The 23,428-nt window shown below is 40.2% G+C and overlaps 1 protein-coding gene across 3 annotated transcripts in view; it reads left to right on the top strand.

The window, feature by feature from the left end:
* The window catches only part of PXDC1 (PX domain containing 1), a 95,875-nt gene extending 74,320 nt beyond the window's left edge, over positions 1-21,555 (top strand). For all 3 annotated transcript variants that reach the window (XM_073630979.1, XM_073630981.1, XM_073630980.1), the window contains one exon: positions 20,045-21,555. In XM_073630979.1, coding sequence (XP_073487080.1) covers positions 20,045-20,162 — 118 coding nt within the window. In that variant the 3' untranslated portion in view covers positions 20,163-21,555. The remainder of the gene's footprint in view (positions 1-20,044) is intronic.
* The last annotated feature ends 1,873 nt before the right edge of the window (positions 21,556-23,428 follow it).

Genomic DNA, 23,428 nt, shown 5'->3' with positions numbered 1-23,428 from the left:
GAGCGCCTATATTGACCTTTGTCATGGGAGTCAATACAGTGAGGTGAAAGTTTGCCAAAAAGGGATTCACCTTAGTGTTTTCTACTTGCAAGTTTTTGCAGCACTTACCTAGGAGTGATATATATCACAAATTGTATGGGACTACCACAATCACAATTATATGGACTTTTTACAATTTTTTTGTTTATGATTCATTTATTGTTTTTTTTAGATTATTTAACGATTGCTGAAAACACATACAACATCAGTTCATAGACAGTTGTTATCAGTCACAGATAAACTTTTAGTGAGAGTAGCATTCATTTATTTTTTATACATCTAAAAATTTTCGAACTATTTCAGAATAATGTTTGTCAACGTAAAATTGTGAAGATTTTAAATATATCATCATCTACAGTACATAATATCATAAGAATATTCCAAGAATCTGGAGAAAGCTCTGTATGCAAGGGACAAGGCAGAAACGCAATATAGGATGCCCATGATCTTTAGGCCTTAAGATGGCACTGCATTAAAAACAGGCATGATTTTGTGATGGACATCACTCCATGTGCTCATGAATACTTCCAAAAATCACTGTCTGTGAACACAGTGCACAATGGAATCCAAAAATTTAAGGTAAAGCTCCAATATGCAAAGAAAAAGCCATATCTGAACATGATCCAGTAGCACTGCTGTCTTCTCAGGGCTAAAGCTCATTTAAAATGGTCTGTTGCAAAGTGGAAAACTGTTCTGTGGTCAGACTAATCAAAATTTAACAATCTTTTTTTGCAACCATGGCTGCTCTGTCCTCTAGACTAAAGAGGTGAGGGACCTTCAGGCTAGTTATCAGTGCTCAGCTCAAAAGCCTGCATCTCTGATAGTATAGAAGTGCATTTGTGCGTATGAAATGGGCAGCTTGCACATCCGGAAAGGCACCATCAGTGCTGAAAGATACTGTATATGCAGGTTTTAGAGCAGCATATGCTCCCATCAAAGCAATGTTTTTTTCAGGGAAGATCTTTCATATTTCAACAGGACAATGCTAAACCACATACTGCATTTATGACAACAGCATGACTTCAAAGTAGAATAATCCGGGTGCTTAACTGACCTGCCTGCAGTCCAGGCCTTTCACCAATTGTGAATATTTGGCACATTGTAAACACAAAATATACAAAAAAGACCCAGGACTGTTGAACTGTTAGAATCCTATATCAGGCAAGAATGGGACGACATTGCTCTCTCAAAACTCTAGCTGGTCTCCTCAGACGTTTACAGAGTGTTGTTAAAAGAAGAGGGGATGCTACACCATGATAAACCTGGCCCTGTCCCAACTTTTGTGAGACGTGTTGCTGCCATCAATTTCAAAATGATCTTATTTTTTTCTTAAATTGGTAAATTTTCTCAGTTTAAAACATTTGATGTTTCCTATTTTCTACTGTGAACAAAATATGGGTTTATGGGATTTGCAAATCATTGCATTCTGTAGAATGTAAATTGTATACAGCGTCCCAACTTTTTTGCAATTGGGGTTGTAGTTACTGCATCTTAAATCCATGTCCAGACAAGGTCCTGTGGTACTCAAAGCCAAGATGCCAAAATGTATTCCCCCGTTCCCAGAAGCTGATATTGATGAAAATTGCAGATCCATAAAGTATATTGGCTTTGCCAGTGCAGAAGTGACTGCCCTAAGCTTATCATGTTTTGATGTGAATCCAAATTGAGGTGTTGCGATGTAATTAATTATTGTGATTTAGTCATAAAAAGCATGCAAACAGAAACAGAATTTCATTAACACAATAACCAAAATGTGTTCTTCCATTTGTGTAAGTTATCTTACAAAACTCATCCAAAGTGAAATCTTAAGGTTACATATAAATGTAAATGAACATGTTTAAAAAAACATAGAGCTAAGGGGGTTTTGATTTCACACAGAACACTAATTTAGAATGAACACAATTTTTTTGAATACTCACTACAACTGTACACAGACTGAGTTGTCACATGGAATACTGACTGTAGCACTGCAGATTACATTGGGAGATCAGTCTTCACAGTGTAATTAATAGGGTTCCGCTGTCCCGCTGTAAGAGCTATCCTCTGCACTTTGTTGTAAGGTGCTTCTCATTAAGTTTAGGGGCAACTGTCAAACAGACAACCAATCTCCCAGTAATGGGGCTTCTTTTGGAGAGCAGAAGACAGAGAGCAGAGGCAGAAAAGACTGCTGCCCACTTCTGCCCTCTCTAACAGTGCCTGAGGCAGGTTCATCTCCAGCCTGTGGGGTAGTCCAGCCCTGAATGCCATTATTGTTTACACAGTATTTATTAAATAGGTTGTGGATCTTATTTCAAGCAGTTAGCATCAAGGTGGAGGACATCATTCAAAATGGTGCCCCATGAGGGACAAAGGAACAAAACTCTCCTGAATGGGTACCTCCTGTACATGTTGAGAAACAGAAACAATCTTTTAAAGGGTCAGTTCACCCATAATTACGGTTTTATTTAAAGGTCTTGGATACTCTTACCAATGAGATATCCCTTCCATAGTTCAGGATTCTGTTCCCCCTCACCTGGGAGTTTGAATGTTTCTGCCAACTTTCCATCCTGTTGCAGTCTCTGTAATAGAAATTAAATAAGGAGCCCAAAGGGGAGATCATGGGTGCTTTGCAATGGTAATCACAGGTGTTAAGCTTCAGGAACTGAAATCTTCTAAATCTCCCTGGTAGATATTAGAAACTGTTGGGTAGCTTGATACTCTAGAATCCTTACTTAGTTTTTTTGTGGACTGGTCCTTGAAATGTCTAACCTTCTTGCCAGTTGATAAATTGCATACAGAACTTATGTATTACCATGATTTCCAACACAACTTATAAATTGTGGAAAGAACGTATAAAAGTAATTTGTATTAGGTAAAAAAAAAAAACAAGTAGGTGTATAACCCCCTTTATATCTAACTCATCTAAAGAACTGATATAAACAAAGGCTAATTTCACACTGGGGCGTTGGGGGCGTCGGCGGTAAAGTGCTGCTATTTTTAGCGGAGCTTTACCATCGTTTTTGCTGAGGTTTTCGGCCGGTAGCAGGGCACTTTTAACCCCCGCTAGCGGGCGAAAAAGGCGGTTCGGCAGGCGCTGGCCATTGATTTCAATGGGCAGGAACGCTTTAGGAGCGTTGTATACACCGTTCCTACAGCACTGCAAAGATGCGGCTTGCAGGACTTTTTTTACCGTCCTGCCAGTGCTCCGCTTCCTTGGGCTTTCACATTGGAGTGAGAGGAGAGGCTCTTTCAAGGTGCTTTGCAGGCTCTATTTTTAGCATTATAGCCTGTAAAATGCCCCAGTGTGAAAGTAGCCTCAGTATAGGAAGAAAAAACACTTTCCTAAACAGCCAGAGAGGGAAATCTTCACAAATTGCCAGCCTACCAGAAGAATCTAATCTTATCTGCACCAGGCAACCTAGGCTTTGTTCAGATTGCTGCTTTGATCCCAAACTCTTTATCTGCAGACGTGCTCAGAAATTTATTAGCAGGTTTCTGCTGTAAATGTCAAAGTGCTGATGAGCACAGATTGCAGAGAACTGATTGCCTTGCTGCTCACAGATTATAGGAATCAAGTCTCCAAAATTTGGATGGCAGCACATTATCTGCTGTCCAAAAGAATATAGGAAGAAGCCTTTTGTGGGGTGTAGAGCAGCAGGTTATAGGGACACTTCAGAATAATTTATTTTTTCAAAATCAAAAGAAATTCCACGAGTATAGCTATGCAGTCATGTAATGGTGAGATAACAAATTAAGTTTGTATGAAACAAAGTAGTGAGAACAATAACAGCAAATCTGATCTTACAATTCTACTTTATGAATAACAAACTACAAAAAAAGAAAATATAGTGAAACAGGAAGATATAAAAATGGGATGGGGGAACTTGGATTACCTAATATAAATTTATTACCAACCTACAGTGGTCATAGAAAAGAATCACCCCCTTTAAAATAATTACATTTTTTTGCTTTGCAGCCTGAATTCAAGACAGGCACCGTTTTTGTTTTACTCAGCTGTATTTATTAGTGCAACTTATAACATCCAAGTGAAAGATACAACACCAACATATCAGAGAAAAAAAAAATTAAAACAGGATCACTGAGTTGGAAAAAGGATCACCCCCTTATGTCAGCATTTTGTTGGACTACCCTTTGCTTTAATTTACAGCCTTTAGTCTGTTTAGATATGTCTCTACTAACTTTGCACACTCTTCTTTGCAAAACTGCTCAATGTCAGTTAAATTTGATAGTGACCATTTGTGGACTGCAGTCTTCAAATAATTCCACAGATTTTCAATTGAGTTTAAGTCTGGGCTGTGACTAAGCCATGCAAGGACATTCACCTTTTTCTCCTTCAACTAATATGTGGTCATTTTTGTTATGTGCTTTGGGTAATTGTCATGTTTAAAGATAAACCTTCTTCCCATTGACAACTTTCCTGCAGAGGGCAGCAGATTTTCCTCAATAATTTGACAGTATTTTGCGCCATCCATTTTTTCTTCTGTCCCGACAAGTGCTCCAGTCCCTGCTGCAGAGAAACACCCCCTAACAGGATATTACCACCTCCATGGTTTACTGTAGAAATGGTGTTATTTGGATGGTGAGCTGTATTGGATTTCTGCCAGACATATGGTTGGGTGTTGAGTCTGACCATAACACCTTTTTCCATGTGGCCTTAAATATTTAAGGTGCATTAAAGGTGGTCAGATGAGGCTAAAATCATTTGAATTATTTGATCTCAACTCCAAAGCATAAGTCTGGCGGAAATCCATTATAGCTCACCATCCAAATAACACTATTTCTACAGTAAAGCCTTGAGGTGGTAATATCCTGTTATGGGGTGTTTCTCTGCAGCAGGGACTGGAGCACTTGTCAGGATAGAAGGAAAAATGGATGTGGAAAAATACTATAAAAATACCATAAAAATCTGCCCTCTGCCATAAAGTTGTCAATGGGAGGGTTTACCTTTCATCATGACAATGACCCAAAGCACACAGCAAAAAGTACCACACAGTGGTTGAAGGAGAAAAAGATGAATGTCCTTGCATGGCTTAGTCAGAGCCATGAAAATCTGTTTAATGATTTAAAGACTGCAGTCCACAAACGGTCACCTTTCGATTGATCTGAATTTGAGCAGTTCTGAAAAGAAGAGTGGGCAAATATTGAAAAGTCTAGATGTGCAAAGTTAGTACAGACATATCCCAACAGACTAAAGGCTGTAATAAAAGCAAAAGGTAGTTCAAAAAAAATACTGACACAAGGGGGTGATCCTTTTTCCAACTCAGTGATTCTGCTCTTAAATAATTTTTTTTTCTGACATGTTGGTGTTATATCTCTCACTTGGATGTTATAAGTTGCACTAGTAAATACAGCTGGATAAAACAAAAACTGTGTCTGTCTTAATTTCAAGCTGCAAAGCAGCAAAATGTGATTTTAAGAGGAGGTGATTATTTTCTATATCCACCGTTTATGAAGAACCAAAGTAACAAGAAACATTAACAAAGAAAAACAAAGAGATTGAGAAAGCATTGTATTGTTTGCAATGAACGCACATTGCAGTAACTGGAACAAGAACAAATAAATAAGGGAGTTGAGTTTTCTAAAGTACCTGTACCTTTGATTAACTGTCAGTATAAACAAACCAAACATGTTACAAAAAGTATGACTGGATATTGACAGTTATAGTATTTTTTGGGTTTTTTTTTAATCTATAGCAGGGCTCCATAAATTAAGTTACAATAGTTTAAATGTTTTTTGTAATAAATGTTGTCTTTCCATCCTACTATAGTCATCTTCATCTGGACATTAGTTTGGTCTTTTGACAGCTATACTGTTATAATAAAGACAGCTACGATGCTACTCTGCCCAGGCCTCCTTAACATTCATAGAGATATGATTACTAGATCTAGGTAGAAAGGAGCGCCCAGTGTCCAGTAAATACAAGTCGGAAGGTGAGTTTGAAGGCATTTTATGAAGATTGTAAAAAGTATGACAAGCCAGCACGTTTCGGGGGAACAAAGACTCCCCCTGGGGAAGAATCCCAAACAGGTATGTCTGTAGCACAAGGATCAGACAGATGTATGTCTGCATGTCGGCTGTGCTCACTAAGGCAGTGTTGAGAGAGCTTTTTTCCCCCGAAACGCATTGGCTTGTCATATCCCAAACTCCAATAAATGCCTTCAAAATCACCTTCCAACTTGTATTCACTGGACACCATGCGCTCCTTTCTACCTACGCTTCCTAGTTCACATATGGACCTTAAGGCCGTACCCAGAGGTAGCAGCCCAGGACCCAAAAAAAGGGCTGCTCGTCACCTTCTTTTAAGTTGGGCACAAACCATTGGAAGCAAAGCCTTCTCCTTTGCCCACTCCATCACCCACCTACAACTAGTGACTGATTGACGCAGTTCAACGCAGTCTCCAAACCCAACGAGTTAATTAATACTCGAGCGACCTCAGTAACAGATTTTTTGATTTACTAAGAGCAAATAGGCTGTACATTTTGCAAGGGAATTAACTTTATTTAATTAACTTAATTAACTTAATGAATGTGGTGAAAATTAATTTTGCAAAGAAAGCCCAATCATGTGCTAGGAAAAAAAACAAACTTTTTGCTTCTACATGATTGGATGATGGAAGTCAGCAGAGTTTTACCCTTTACTAAGCTAAAGAAAATTACCATTGCAAAGTGAAAATCCCCCTGCAATGTGAACAGCATATTTGCCTTTAGTAAATAAACTCCAGGCAATGAAACATTTGTAAAGCTGTTTAACTGTATTAGAGATGCCTAACCACAGAAGAAGCTACAGGGAATAACAGGACTCAGTCTGTCATGTGCTCCAGGGTCCAAGAGGCCAAGCTCAAGTGGCTACATGGCTGTTTCATTCTTACGCTGGCCATACAGTATACACATTTCAGCCATATCCTGATGAGCCTGCCCATATTCGTTCAGTGGCTGACCCTCTCAGCCCCCTCCTGCTTGACATCCTTTAACTGAAAAATCAAAAGAGCTGGCAGAAAACTGTAGGGCAGTGTTGAAAATTACACCAGCAACCATAGTTGGGTTAGAGTTAAAAAAAAAGGATGAATGTGTTGATGTCTGTTGAAAACCGACAGATGTTTGCTTCAAAGAAGTTCTATGATCACAGCAAACACTTTATTTCTTAACATTACTATCTCTTTCCACAACGTCTTGGATTCCATGTATGCTTTGCAGCTTCTCCTCTACTGTTTACTTTCTTTTTCTAAGGACTACATACCCAATGGTACCTTGCTGCCTGCAAGCAGTGATTCCTGTACTGACTCCACCGCCTGAAACTCCTCCTCTTATCACCTCTGTAGTTCAGAAGGCAAGCTCTGTGAAATGTGTGATACAGCAGTGCCTACTCACAAGGCATAGTGAATACAGTGCCTTTGAAAAAGTATTCATATCCCTTGATATTATTTACATTTTGTCATGCTACAACCAAAAACTTACATGTATTTTACCTGACCTGTCTGGTGTGTTCCTTGGCCTTCATGATGCTGTTTGTGCACTAAGGTTCTCTTACAAACCTCTGAGGGCTTCACAGAACAGCTGAATTTATACTGATATTAAATTACACACAGGTGGACTTTACTAATTAGGTAACTTCTAAAGGCAATTGGTTCCACTAGATTTTAGTTAGGAGTATCGGAGTAAAGGGGGCTGAATACAAATCTACGCCACACTTTTCACATATTTATTTGTAAAAAATGTTGAAAATCATTTATCATTTACCTTCCACTTCACAATTATGTGCCACTTTGTGTTGGTCTATCATATAAACTCCCAATAAAATACATTTACATTTTTGGTTGTAACATGACAAAATGTGGAAAATTTCAGGGGGTGTGAATACTTTTTCAAGCCACTGCATGTTTTAGGGGACTCAAGGAAGTAAATGTGTGGAGATCTGCACAAAGTAAAATGACAAATTTCAAGATCGTTCTGATTAATAGGAGTAGGCTAGAAGTAATCCACAAAAGCTGTGTGTTGTCAGCCCAAAACAGGATTTTTAAGATGATTGCATTTCTGGAAGATCAACTGTTATTTTTCTATACAGTACTTACAGGGTCTCTAAAGGGATAAAACATGAGGAAATGTGCATGTATTGCATAGATCTACTTCCTATTTTTTTTATTTTGCTTTGACAAATGCTTTATAGTTATATGACAATGTCTGCACACCTCATTGTAGTGTGTGGCTTCAACATATTTTAACTTTAACGTCATAAGCAGGTTTTAGTGAGTTTCTATTTGCAGACTAGCAAGGCTATGTGTCTTTTGTTTTTATTTACATTTACAGTGAATTGCAACACCCACACACCTCCCATGCTAGTTAATTATAAATTATTATTATTATTGATCATTGGTTGACACTTTCTTCTTTAAGTATACAGTAGGGAAAACAATTATTTGATTCCCTGCAGATTTTGTAAGTTTGCCAAATTAAAAAGAAATGAAGGGTCTATAATTTTTTATCATAGGTGTATTTTAAATGATAGAGACAGAATATCAACCAACAATCCAGAAAAACCACATGATACAAATGTTATAAATGGAGTTGCAGTTCAGTGAGTAAAATAAGTATTTGATCCCAAGCAAAATATGACTTAATACTTGGAGGAGAAACCCTTGTTGGCAAGCACAGAGGTAAGATGTTTCTTGTAGTTGGTTACCAGGTTTGCACACATCTCAGGAGTGATTTTGGTCCACTCTACAGATCTTCTGTAAATCCTTAAGGTTTCTTGGCTGTCACTTCAGCTCCCTCCATAAATTTTCTATAGGATTAAGGTCTGGAAGCTGGCTAGGCCACTCCATGTCCTTAATGTGCTTCTTCTTGAGCCACTCCTTTGTTGCCTTGGCAGTATGTGTTGGGTCATTGTCATGCTGGAAGACCCATCCACGACCAATCTTCAGTGTTCTGGCTAAGGGAAGAAGGTTCTCATCCAAGATTGTACAATACATGACCCCAACTATTGGCCCCTCCTACCTCCCCTACCTTTGGCAGAGAAACAGCCCCAAAGCATAATGTTTCCACCTCTGTGCTTGACTGTAGGGATGGTGTTCTAAGGGTCATAGTCAGCATTTTTCTTCCTCCAAACACTGAAAATGGAGTTAATGGCAAAGAGCTCAATTTTGGTCTCATCTGACCACAGCACTTTCTCCCAATCCTTCTCTAAATTATTTAGATGTTCATTGGCAAATTTCAGACAGGTCTGTACATGTGCCTTCTTGAGGAGGAGGACCTGGAGGGTGCTTCAGGATTTCAATCCATGGCGGCGTATTGTGTTACCAATGGTTTGTTTGGTAACTGTGGTCCCAACTACCTTTAGATCATTCACAAGCTCTGTGTAGTTCTGGGCTGATCCATCACTTTTCTCATGATCATGCTTACCCCATGAGGCAAATCTTGCATGGAGCTCCAGACCAAGGCAATTGATGGTTATTTTGTATTTCTTCCATTTGCAAATAAACGCTCCAATAGTTGTCTCCTTCTTACCAAGCTTCTTGCTGATGGTCTTGTAGTCCATTCCAGCCTTGTGTATGTCTACAGTCTTGTCCCTGACGTCCTTTGACAGATCTTTGGTCTTTTCCATGATCGTGAGGTTTGAATGGAAGAAAGATTCTGTGGACAGGTGACTTTTATATACATAACGAGTTGTCATTAGGAGCACCTTCTTTAATTGACAGGACTAATCTGTGTACCACATGAGCACATACTGTAGCCAGTCTGTGGGAGCCAGAATTATTGTTGGTTGGTAGGGTATCAAATACTTATTTTACTCACTGAACTGCAACTTAATTTATAACATTTGTTTTATGTGTTTTTTTCTGGATTTTTAGTTGATATTCTGTCGCTATCATTTAAAATACACCTATGATAAAAATTATAGACCCTTCATTTCTTTGTAGGTGGGCAAACTTACACAATCTGCAGGGGATCAAATAATTATTTCCCCTACTGTATCTAAGGCCAAAACAGTTTTTTTTTCTGTTGGATAGAGTAGGGAAGGGTTAAAACCACTGTCAGTTTTTAGGAATCTGTCCCTTATTAGGGAAATTTTGCTTCACTTCCTGTCATATAGACTAAACAGGATGTGAGAGGATATATTTCCAAAGTATGGGAAAGCCTCTCTTAGTGGGAGACTTCCAATCTTATTCTGTTCTGATAGTGACTCGGTAATTTTAATCTACCCTCACTTTCTTTCCATTGACATTCCATTGACGTTGACAATAGTGATCAAAACAGTTAGAGAAAATTAATCTCCATATCAGGGACACTGGCAACAGTAGAGACCTTATAGTGGTTCTATCCCCTCACGCCTCTAAGTAAAAAAAAAAGGTTTTGTCTTTAGTTACTCTTTCTGGCTAGGTCTAAACCTGCCTTTAAGAACTTGACGACAGTCGTATTATTAGCAGTTTAATGATTTCAGTGCAAATGCTGAATGCATACCAATTGTCTTGAGATATACTAAACCTTCCTTGACAAAGGAGCTGGGCGGCTCCAAAATGTGAAGCCATGCCCCATTCACAGCTGACAGCTGAGTGTGACATCATTTCCAGTCTGGCTTTGCAATCCAAGGTGGTTTCACTTCCTGGGTTCAGCCACTTCCTGGTTTCTCTCTATTACCCGGCTGGCTGCAGGGATAAAGCATTCTTTCCTGGAATAACAGACCCCTGGAGCACATCTGAGCTGGCAACTTGATGATATTCATGATAAGCACTGACTGTCATCCTTTTGAGCTAGTTGCTAATTGTCTTTTTTATCTAATAAAGGTTTCCTACTGCTACACTTAGTTTGGCGCCCTCTTGTGTTCCAAGAGGGCGCCATCCCACCTTTCATAGTTTTGATTATGTTCAACAAAATGGTCAACTGTCCATGTACCCTGCTAGAGTTTAGAGTTTAACCCTTTCCCTGCCAACAGCATAATGCTTATGTCAATAGCAGCACTCACCCATAGACAGATTCCTGGCTGTACTTCTTCAGCTGACTGTTGAATTTTTAGTGGAATTGATTCAGATGGCTTCCACATGTGCTGGAATCACTACACATCATTTACTGGATAAGTTCCACATACCCTGGAAAGTGTATATTGACAATTTTGGCTGGTCTAGTTTGTCATTGTTTCATAGGCTTGACATGTTTGGTATCTGTTTACTCATCTTAAGCTCGTCTTTTATGTTTTAGCAAAAACTGGGTAATATACTGTGTTTGTGTGCACTAAAATTTACTTCAGTGTATAATTAATGAAAATATAGGTTAGATAAACAGTTGTACTAATATATGGCACAAAAAATTGCAACTGGGTCCAATTTATTTTACGGGGGCTCTGCTTTTAGAAAATATGTAATGTTTTGAAGGTTTTTAATTAATATTCAGGCATAAAATGCGCATTCTTAAAAAGTGTTCAAAAAATAAAAAATAAAAGGCTCTGGCAAGCAAACTGTTAAAGTGAAACAGAGTTTTGGATAGAAGGGGGAAAGCTTGCAAATCCTTTCTATATTTTCCTTGGGAAGATTTCCCCTCTCTTCTTGTTTTAGGGTTCACACAGGAAGTAATGAGAAATCTCTGTTGCAAAGAAAGTAACAAAAACCTGACAAACGTTTTTTATTGTTTACTACTTTTTTGCAAAAATAAAATTGTTTTAGTTAGAGTTCAACTTTAATGAAGCCAGACGCAAATTGGCACAGGAACTGTATGTGCCCCAGCTTTATATTGAAAGAATAGATTCTGTCAAAGGTGTAGTTAAGAACTGTGATGTGACTGTGACATTTATAAAAAGCTAGATTTTATTAAAAAAAAAAAAAAAGAACAAGGTAAGAAATTGATTTATATATAGATTTGATATAAAAATAATATGTTAAAGTAATGCAAGTAGGTCATACTTATTTGTCTTTGGATTGTTCTCATGACAACCTCTGTGATGACAAAAGTCTGATATTTTTATCACTGCCCACAGAGTCACTAAAATTATGTTCAGCTCTCTTTTTTGCTTCCTGTTTCAAAGAAGAAATGAAAAAGGATTTTCAATTTTCACAGTCAATTGTCTCCGCTCTCGGTTTAGGACTATGACATTTTCTGCTCGTTATATAATGACAATAACATGTCAAAACAACGGCTCATTGTGTCAACAGTAACTAAAGAACTATAGATGGTGTAAAATGGATTTTCTATAGAGGATGGCTATACAATTTTGCAAGATCCACAATTTCATATTACCGTATTTATCGGTGTATAACACGCACCCCAATTTTAGGAGGAAAGTTTAAGGAAAAAAACTTACCTTTTAAATAAAGAACTTTGAAGCAAAATTAGGGTCACAGCTCATCAATGCACCCTGCTCAGTGCCCATCTGCAGCCTCTAAATTGCCCATCAATGCACCCTGCTCAGTGCCCATCTGCAGCCTCTAAATTGCCCATCAATGCACCCTGCTCAGTGCCCATCTGCAGCCATTAAAGGATCACTAAAGCTATTTTTTTTAAAAATAACAAACATGTTATACTTACCTCCACTGTGCAGCTCGTTTTGCACAGAGTGGCGCCGAACCTGGTCTTCTGGGGTCCCTCGGCGGCTGTCCCGGTCCCTCCCCCACAAGGGCTCAACACCTTCATGCAAGCTCCCTCGCATGGTGTTGAGTGCTTGCGGGCGCGCTCCTGTAATACAGCCGGCGGCCATAGTGTATCACTGTATCACTTGGCCCTGCCACATCATTGGATGTGATTGACAGCAGCGCGAGCCAGTCAACGGCCAGGCTGAGCAGCGAAGAGGATGTTGGGGGCGAGCGCGGGACTTTCTAGGGGTCAGGTAAGTAATACGGGGGGGCTGGGGGGGGCGGTATTGTCGGATGTTTTTTCACCTTCATGCATATACATGAAGGTAAAAAAACTTTTACCTTTACAACCCCTTTAAATTGTCCAACAATGCAGCCTGTTCAGTGCCCATCTGCAACCACTAAATTGCCCAACAATGCAGCCTGTTCATTGCCCATCTGCAGCCTCACCTTTCCCATCATTGCAGCCTCGCCAGTGTTGGATTATCCCTGCTGTCTCCGAGGGTAGAGGAGGAGTGAGCGCCGCTGAATTACATAGAGCCGCGATCTCCTGTGTACCCGGCGCTCTGTCACTCACAGCCACGCCTCCTGGTCCTGCTGATATGAAAGACAGAACAGTGGCCCAATGCAGGGCCTGTGGGCGTGGCTGTGAGTGACGGGGCGCCAGTTACACAGGAGATCGTGGCTCTGTGTAATTCTGTGGCACTTGCTCCTCTTCCCTCAGAGACAGCAGAGATCGGTGTGTAACACGCACCCACGATTTTCCCCTGATTTTAAGGGGAAAAAAGTGCGTGTTATACACCAATAAATACGGTATTTAAAAAGTGACCCTGTCCGGCTGTCCCTTTTTGCAACAGTATCCAAAACCCTGCCGCTATGGCTCATTCTAGGCCTTTCTACTTGGCAGTGATCCAACACTTTGCCATAGTGTCAAAACTTGCCATTCTATCCCACCCCCCACACGTTCATACTGAACTGTCTCTCTGGACAATAACAAGAGATTTGGCTGCCAGAACAGCACAGAATTCAGCCATAGTGGCACTGTTTTAAAGGCTAATGTGGGAGTGTTTGTGCTTTACACCGCGCAGCAGTTTTGATATTAGCCAGAGTTGCTACATGATTTCCCCATTAACACGGATAGTGCTGACAGGGGAATCCCTCCTGCCGAGCTATTGTCTGCTCCTGGTGGGGGGATGGAGGCGGGTGGGAGAATCCATCCTTGCCAGGAGAAGACGGTGATAGCAGCCACTAGCGATAATCGCAAGAGGATCCGGCAGGCTGGTTGTACCCAAGTTGATCAATCGATCAGTTTAGTACATTCAGCCTGCCCATTAACGGTTCGAGATTTGAACCATGTATGGCCGGCCTTAAAGTGGCTATAAACCCTAACATATACCCAATGAAGCAATTAAGTAACTGGCCTCGGGTGATACACAGAGATGAAACAAACCTTCCAAAATAAGTTGTACTTGTTTATCTATAAATGCCTGTCCTCTATATCTATTCAAAGTGCAGAATTTACACAGGATCTGTCAGCTTTAAAAAGCAGGGGGCAGGGAGCTGAAGTTACATCAGTGAGGAGAGCTCAGCTCTGAGAGCTGATTGGAGGGAACGGACACGCTCCCTTCACACAGCACACAGGAACCAAGCTGAGGCTGTCAATCTGCTGGCTCTCTCTCCCCTGTCACCATTTTTTTCTTGGTGTCAGGAAAATTCATCAGAAGTGACTCATGTTTAAAGCAGAGGAATAACACAGTGGACAGAAATGACACTTAGTGCTCTGGATTGACCATACACTATGCTTTGTTAGTATTTCATGTGTGAGGTTTACAACTACTTTAAAATTAGTTTTGGTCTGTTTAGGAGTTAGTTCACTTTTCCTGCACATTTCCAACAACTCTACCCCCATTTATTCCAACATCCCCAGCTCATTACATATCATGTTCAGCTTTTTTAAAAAAAGTTTCTTCTTAACTCTATTTCTGTAGGCTGGCCTGGCCTGTCTGCAAAACCTTCCAGGTTGTTGAACCCCCTCTGGAGGTTGAAAGTGTTGTTAAAACTGCGTGCAGGCAGAGGGCACTCTCTCTTCCTGTAGTAACAGTAGCCGAGCTTTGCATTGTGCAGCACCCATTCCTAGAAGAATAAAGAGTGCATATACAGTTTGAATAAATCAGAACACCCTCTGGGGGTGCACTTCTAACCCCAGGCCCATCCGGATGTATTGGCAGGACAGAGTCGGTTTAGGCTACCTGGGCGTTTTGCACGGCCTATGGAAATGTAGTGGAAAAGGAGCGCCTTTTTAAAAAGCTGAGCCGTGGTATGTAAGGAGCTGTGGATGCTGAAATGCTTTGGGCTTTTGATGGAAATGTGAAGCCATTAAAACACACTATGGAAATTGTTTTGGGTATATTGTAACTCTAATTGATAAGTGCAAAATAAATACAATTTAATATATATATATATATATATATATATATATATATATATATATATATATATATATAGTATATACAGTATCTCACAAAAGTGAATACACCCTTCACATTTTTCTAAATATGTTATTATATCTTTTCATGTGACAACACTGAAATAATGACACTTTGCTACAATGTAAAGTAGTGAGTGTACAGCTTGTATAACAGTGTAAATTTGCTGCCCCTGCAAAATAACTCAACACACTGCTATTAATTCCTAAACTGCTGGCAACAAAAGTGAGTACACCCCTAAGTGAAAATGTCCAAATTGGGCCCAAAGTGTCAATATTTTGTGTGTCCACCGATATTTTCCAGCACTGCCTCAACCCCTTTGGGCATGGTGTTCACCAGAGCTTCACAGGTTGCCACTGGAGTCCTCTTCCACTCCTCCATGACAACATCACATAGCTGGTGGATGTTAGAGACCTTCTTCTCCAGCTTTCGTTTGAAGATGCCCCACAGATGCTCAATAGGGTTTAGGTGTGGAAACATGCTTGGCCAGTCCATCACCTTTACCCTCAGCTTCTTTAGCAAGGCAGTGGTCGTTTTGGAGGTGTGTTTGGGGTCGTTATGTTGGAATACTGTCTTGCGCCCAGTCTCTGAAGAGAGGGGATCATGCTCTGCTTCAGTATGTGACAGTGCATGTTGGCATTCATGGTTCTCTCAATGAACTGTAGTGCGGGCAGCACTCATGCAGCCCCAGACCATGACACTCCCACCACCCAGCTTGACTGTAGGCAAGACACCATCTGAACCAAATAAGTTCATCTTGGTCTCATCAGACCATCTCATCAGACCATCTCACTCATCTCTCTCACTCACCGTACTGTATCTAAGGAGTAGCGTTCACACCCTAAGAAAAGAAAACACATCCCCCTCCCCAATAACATGGGGGGGACACTCTGTAGTCCACAGAGGTAGCTGAGAAAAATATAATTGATAACAGTGTGGCACAGGCAAGAAGTGCAGCTCCCATGATATCTGGCAAGATCGACAGATACAATATCTCACAAAAGTGAGTACACCCCTCACATTTTTGTAAATATTTTATCATATCTTTTCATATGACAACACTGAAGAAAATAAATTTTACTACAATGTAAATGTAGCACTGACCCCAGAAGGAGCTGCTGATATTTGATTGGGCCTGTACTCTGCTTTAACACCCCCAATGACTTGACTCAATCCCTTTGACACAGCTGTGGTGCAGTGTTAGTGTGAAGCTAACAATGAAGGATAACCCCACAATGTACAATATAATAACAGTATACCTTTGTTATTATCTGGGTATCCGATGTTCCACCTGCTAGAGAAAGGGACAACACTCCACACAAGTTGTACTTAACCAGGAACGTAACTTTTACTTGAATCAGTATAAAAGTATTACAATATTTGGTTGCTCACACAAACATAGTGCAACAGCCCAATAAGTTCACACAATAATTGGTACACATAAAGTTATATTAAGTGGTCTTTGGAAGTGCGTATCCAAGTGGGACTAATGCCAGAATGGGAAATACCTTAATTCTGGGCACCTTTCCACTTCCTGTGAGCCCTTGTGACCACAAGAAGACAACGTTATTAAACACAGCACAAGATGCAATCCGTAGGGAGCTCCCCCTGCTTTAGAGTGTAAACTTTCTATTAACCAGAAATTAGGATGCAAGGCCCTGCAATGAAAGAGGCAGTCTTTTCTTTATCTTCTGTCTTCTGCTAGCTATTTACGAACAATAAGTTGTAATCCAACAGTTAAGTAAACCAGTGTTAGATAAAGTGGATGTTGAAGATTATCCTTGAAGTGTAATAACCTGCAACTGTATCCAATGTAATTAACTTTGTGTAACACAGTGCTAATAGTGCAGTAAAGGGTAGGCTTGAGGCCTATTTGAACTCAGTCTCTAGTTCCTTCAATTCTCCTGTGTAGGACTACAGGTCCGAGCACACTGTGTTACAGATTCAGGTATGTAAAAAGTGCATTAGGAAAACTTTGGGCAACAGCCCTTTCACCACACTGGGTCCAGGCAGATGGATGCCTTCGCTCCACAGTATCTCAGTTTGTTCGCCACGGCCACGCCATCAGGCTATTCCGTCTCAAAGACGACCGGGAGCCATTTTCCCTCCCCGGTGTCATGTGACTTGTTAGTGTTACAAGGTCTCAGGTGTGAATGGGGAGCATGTGTGTTAAATTTGGTGTTATCGCTTTCACTCTGTCATACTGGTCACTGGAAATTCAACATGGCACCTCATGGCAAAGAACTCTCTGAGGATCTAAAAAAAAATTATTGTTGCTCCACATAAAGATGGCCTAGGCTATAAGAAGATTGCCAAGACCCTGAAACTGAGCTGCAGCATGGTGGCCAAAACCATACAGCAGTTTAACAGGACAGGTTCCACTCAGAACAGGCCTTGCCATGGTCAACCAAAGAAGTGAGTGCACGTGCTCAGCGTTATATCCAGAGGTTGTCTTTGGGAAATAGACTTATGAGTGCTGCCAGCATTGCTGCATAGGTTGAAGGGGTGGGGGGTTCAGCCTGTCAGTGCTTAGACCATACGCCACATACTGCATCAAATTGGTCTGCATAGCTGTCGTCCCAGAAGGAAGCCTCTTCTAAAGATGATGCACAAGAAAGCCCGCAAACAGTTTGCTAAAGACAAGCAGACTAGGGACATGGATTACTGGAACCGTGTCCTGTGGTCTGCTGAGACCAAGATAAACTTATTTGGTTCAAATGGTGTCAAGAATGTGTGGCGGCAACCAGGTGAGGAGTACAAAGACAAGTGGGTCTTGCCTACAGTTAAGCATGGTGGTGGGAGTGTCATGGTCTGGGGCTGCATGAACGCTGCCGGCACTGGGGAGCTACAGTTCATTGAGGGAACCATGAATGCCAACATGTACTGTGACATACTGAAGCAGAGCATGATCCCCTCCCTTCGGAAGACTGGGACGCACTGCAGTATTCCAACATAACGACCCCAAACACACCTCCAAGATGACCACTGCCTTGCTAAAGAAGCTGAGGGTAAAGGTGACGGACTGGCCAAGCATGTCTCCAGACCTAAACCCTATTGAGCAACTGTGGGGCATCCTCAAACGGAAGGTGATTAGCACAAGGTCTCTAACATCCACCAGCTTTGTGATGTCCTCATGGAGGAGTGGAAGAGGACTCCAGTGGCAACCTGTGAAGCTCTGGTGAACTCCATGCCCAAGAGTGCTGGAAAATAATGGTGGTCACACAAAATATTGACACTTTGGGCCCAATTTAGACATTTTCATTTAGGGGTGTACTCACTTTTGTTGCCAGTGGTTTAGACATTAATGGCTGTGTGTTGAGTTATTTTGAGGGGACAGCAAATTTACACATCTATACAAGCTGTGCACTCACTACTTTACATTGTAGCAAAGTGTCATTTTCTTCAGTGTTGTCACATGAAAAGATAGAATAAAATATTCACAAAAATGTGAGTGTATACCTGTAATGATGGCAAAATTGTCTGTCTATGGCTGATAAAAAGAAGTACTTGGTAAATAAATTTACATTTCTTCACAGTTTGTATGTAGTAAATATGAGAGAGAACACACAATGAATAACTATTGTGAAGAATATTATGTTATTATAACTGTGGTTAATTTGTATAATGATAGTATTTAATATATTTATTCATTCTTTTACTTCACTTGCCTTTGCTTAGTTTTTCTCCATATTTACATGCAGACCAAACTGTCTAAGAAATTAAACAGTTACAAGGGTTGGGTCAGGCTACACCCTGCCAAAGCTATGTTCTGCTTATGACAGTCATCTTTAGATCCCATGACTTAGATCTTTTAAAAAATAAAAAAATGCTGTAGCTGAAACCACTGCATTGCTAAAGTTTGCTCAATTCCTGTTTTTGTTATGTTTGCTGGACAAACACTGCAGAAAACCAGGGTACTCTGATGAAGAAACAGCAGCTAGCTCCTTAGCTGCTGACTGTAGCCCATCTCCTCCCACCTCCTGCACCTTGGTATTGGTTGGTTGAGGCGATTCATCAGTTATAGCACAATATCGAGGTACCAGTTGTGAGAAAGTAGCAGTCCAGAGCTAGCGACTATGGGAGCTGCTAGTTGTTTCCCATCAAGTACTCTGCTTTTTTGGAGTTCAAGGGAATACAACATATCAGAAAGGAAATGTAGGCACACTAATTCTGTATTGCCAAAAGTTACCTTTCAAAAGGCATTATATAGGGCTTTGTACTTATTTTCTTCCCTTAATATGGTCAAAATCTTTTTAGTATTGTAAATATGAAATATTGCATATACTGTAAATAAAATATACTTTTTATCCAATCAGCAGGTGAAGCCCTAGGGTAATTTTTCATATGATGAATAGTTTGTGAGTTTAGAGACTCAGTTTCAGTCAGAAGGGGCTAGCTGGACAGAAGATAACTACTTCTATACTTTTAGTGGGCAGTGTTTCTGTGTGTGCTTGTTCCTCAACCAGTGACCAGTGTAAGGTACCATGTAAAAACCCAATTGATCCCTTCTGCTACAGAAATGGAGAGAGACGGCAACACTGTGATCCTTTAAGAAATACTTTAAAAAATACTTAATTGGTTACATCAGAGTGACAGTAAAATTATAGTGTTGACACCTTTCGGCAAAGAGCCTTAGTCGTAGTTTCCCCGCCTTCGGAATACAATGATCACTGCTGGTGCTTATAACTGTCGGAAGTGATCACATGAAAAATCCAGATAGATAGATGGATTGAGAATTTGGACATACCAGACAAATTTTGATCTATCTATGGCCGGCCTAAGTGTTCGTGTTTATGCACCAAGCAGCTTGTGTATTTTGTGTGAAGGAGGTCAGATCATGCCTGTATGTCTAACGGTTTCCTAAAATGTGTACAAATCAAGTAGGCGGCATTATCACAGCACTTCTGAGACTCTTTTCTGTGGTTTTCACTTGTTTTGTTTACCTTTGTTTGTCCTTTCTTACAGATTTGGAAATGGAACCGATTTTCCTCAAGAGGCTGAGGATGCCGATGACCCAACAGCTTATGTTACTAATTTGTCCTATTACCATCTGGTTCCATTTGAAACAGATATTTTAGACTGAAGCTATCAAGAACCTGCAAGGATTTATTTACCATGAAGGTGAAATCTCCTGAGTGCTGCTATCCCTGTGGCCTTTTTAAAACTTTAAAATGCATTTCTCTTAGCAACTAGCGCACAGACTTTAGCAAAAGATGAGTCGACTTTTCAGAATGCCTTAATGTGAACGAGAGGCAGAAGATGCCCTGGAAAGCTTGAAATAAAGGTTTGCTTGTTCGAAATATCCATTCCATAATACTTATCTAGCCTTTAATTGCATGCACGGTGGCTTTTTCTAAACATAGTGCATGATCAGAATTGTTTGCCTAATTGTTGCCAGAAGATCAAAGCATCATACACCAGCAGCAACATTATAATATTGCAGTAATTTATGTTACAGACCCTGACGAGAAGGGGCTTTTCGTAGGAACAATAATCATTATGGTTTTTTTGGATGAATTATCATCAACAACCAAACATAAGCTATCATTTTTCATTGCCTACAGCTGTCCAGAATGTATCCATAGTAGGTGCAATGAAGACAAAATAGAATGGATTTATTTGCCATTTTAGTATATTGTGATATGAGGGACATGAGTATGTTAACAAATATGCCAATAGTATGTGAGATAAAAACAAGTTATAGTTACATGCTTGGGAGCCCAAAAGGACTAGGGGGGCATTAGAGGTGTGCAAGAGCCATACTATGGGCTTGGTGCTCAACACAGAGGAAGACACTCCCTTTCAGTCAGTGCCGATTATAAAGGCCCCTCTGCACAAGCACCAGACCCAAGTGAGTATTCTTATTTTAGTTTGAAGAAAAGTCAGGTTCACTAGTACTGATAACAGAGGAAGTGGTACCAGTAGCACTGTTGATGTTAAGTTAAATCTGTAGTGAATAGAGGAGTAAATTGATGTTTGTGGTAATGATTGAGGTACAATGGGCAGCTGCCTTTGCATGTACAATGTGCTGTACCACGGAGGAAGACTCTGGCCAGGTGGCACTTATGTCAAGAGCTCATGCATGTAGGTGAAACAGCTAATGGCCTTAAAGGAGGGTCTAAACAGTGTCCCTTCACAGGGACCCTCTTCTATACATGCCCACTAATGGGCTAGCTGTTTTTTGCACTTACATCATCTACATTCCAGTGTAAGTTCTTGTGCAATATTAACATTTTTAATTGTTTGTTTTGTATGGGACTTTCTGCTGGGGTGAAATTTCCTGTGATGGGAAAGATATATTTGCTGGATGGAAATAAACAAGAGTGTCAGTTCTGTATACTAACAGAAACAACATTATAATGTAAATAATAGTAAATTATTGAAAAAAAAGCCTAATTCTTTTATACAGTACATTTGAAAATCTATTTTATTGAAATTAAAAAATATTACCCTCAATAAATATATTTGAAATCTGATTTCAGTGTTTTGATTTTTTTTTACATTACCCATTTTGTGTTCATTTAGCCTGTTTTATAACTGATTAGCATAATTCAATATAAGAACTTTGTTTGTCATGTCTTAGTTATTATTACGTATTTAGCTTTTCCCTCTTGATTTACAATACATCATTTGGCTATGCCCTTGTGGCCAAAGCCGCTGTTTGTTTCTCATAGATGATATGGCAACAAATGAGTCCCCATGTCAACAGACAAAATGACTACTGGGTTGATCGTAACTTAGTGTAACTACCAGCCATACATAGTTTACCATTGCTCAAACAGTGAGCTCTGCAGCACTTGCGATCTCTCCAAGGAGATACCTGAATAGACCACTCTTGCAATAAATTTTAGCCTCAAAGGATTTTTCAGGTCTCCCTGCCGGGGCATTTTTTCAGCAGGAACAGCACTGAATGTATGTAAAAGCAAGGGGTGTGGGGTATGCTGGAGGATCTATTGATGCTGGCTGCTGTAGGATCTATTGTCACTGGTGGGGATCTGTTGTTCTTTTGCTATTATTATTTATTTCTTTTTTACACTTTTTTACAGGTTGCTCAAATGCTTTCACAAGCTGCAAACAACTTGTTTACATGAGACTGAATCCGAAAGTGACAAAATCCTCGTTGCTTCCACTTTCTGGCATCACACAGTGGGAGGAACAACATCAGTTCCTCTCCCTGTTTCTGGGGAAGCCAATACTGTCAGTCGCATCCTTACTGGGCTCACCAATTAAAGGTGAAGGAGACCGCCTCCTGTAAAAGTGATCCAGTGGCTGTATAGCCATGTGGAACACTTTTACATTGAAGGGAAATCACCTGCTGTGAAAAACAATACCAGGATCAATGTTTTTTTTCGGCTGGAACTTGGTTGAACTCAGTTCTACCACCTCTGGCTCAGACCCTTTGCTCCCTACTCACCACTAATGCTTGTAAACACAGAAGTAAACACAGAAGTCCTGGTTCTGGGTTTGCAAATGACAGTTTGTTTCCCAATGGCTCCCATTAATCTGATCTCTTGAGTGGCTCCCATTGAGTGCAGGATAAAGGGAAGGGAGATGCAGGTGCCAGGTGTGCAGGGCAGATGCCCACACCCCCGCTGGATGATCTTCCAACATCCTGCCCCTTTAAGACCCTCCCTGTTAGTGAAATTTGACCACACCCACAATTTCAATCGGTATGGAGAGGGTGTGGGGGTGGAGGTTTGGGGGTTGTGTTTGAGTTCCTGTACATATTTTCTGTGGAAAAAAGCCCTGCTCACTGCTATAATATTTCTCAGATCCCAGTGCTCCTCACATTCCAAAACCCAAACTAAAGCTAAAACTTTATTTTTATTTTGTTTGTGGATAGAGCAGTTATAGGTTAGAACCACTGTGAGTTTTTCGTTTGCTGTTTATCTGTCTGTCCTATGTCCTGGTGACCATTGTTATTGGTACTGAAAGTGAAAGAAAACAGGAATAGAGGAAAGTCTTCCAGTGAGGTAACTTGTTCCAGTGACAATCATCAGAGAGGAGATATACCTCATTCTTTCTTCCTATTATGTAGATGGAACCAGACATAAAGGAAAAATATTCCCAATGTGAGTCTGATGGGAAAAAAAAGTGAACAGGGGTTTTAACCATTCTCTACTGTACCAAAATTAAGAGTTTTTTTTAGCTTTACATATACAGTACTTGATAAATTCACAAATTAGAAGATAGATGACAGGAGTCACTTAAGACTCTCACTTTATTGCAATCCAAATTACAAATGAATCTGAAAAATTTACTGGTCAGATTTTAACCTTGTAGCTTTATTATTTGGATTGCAAAAAATGGAAAGAAAGATGTGGGTACCTCATGTAATCCAGAGTACCC

This window comes from Aquarana catesbeiana, linkage group LG05, assembly GCF_042186555.1.
Source record: "Aquarana catesbeiana isolate 2022-GZ linkage group LG05, ASM4218655v1, whole genome shotgun sequence".
In the NCBI taxonomy this organism is placed as follows: Eukaryota; Metazoa; Chordata; class Amphibia; order Anura; family Ranidae; genus Aquarana; species Aquarana catesbeiana.
Note: the sequence above shows the minus strand (reverse complement) of the source record. Positions and strands in the feature narration are given on the sequence as shown.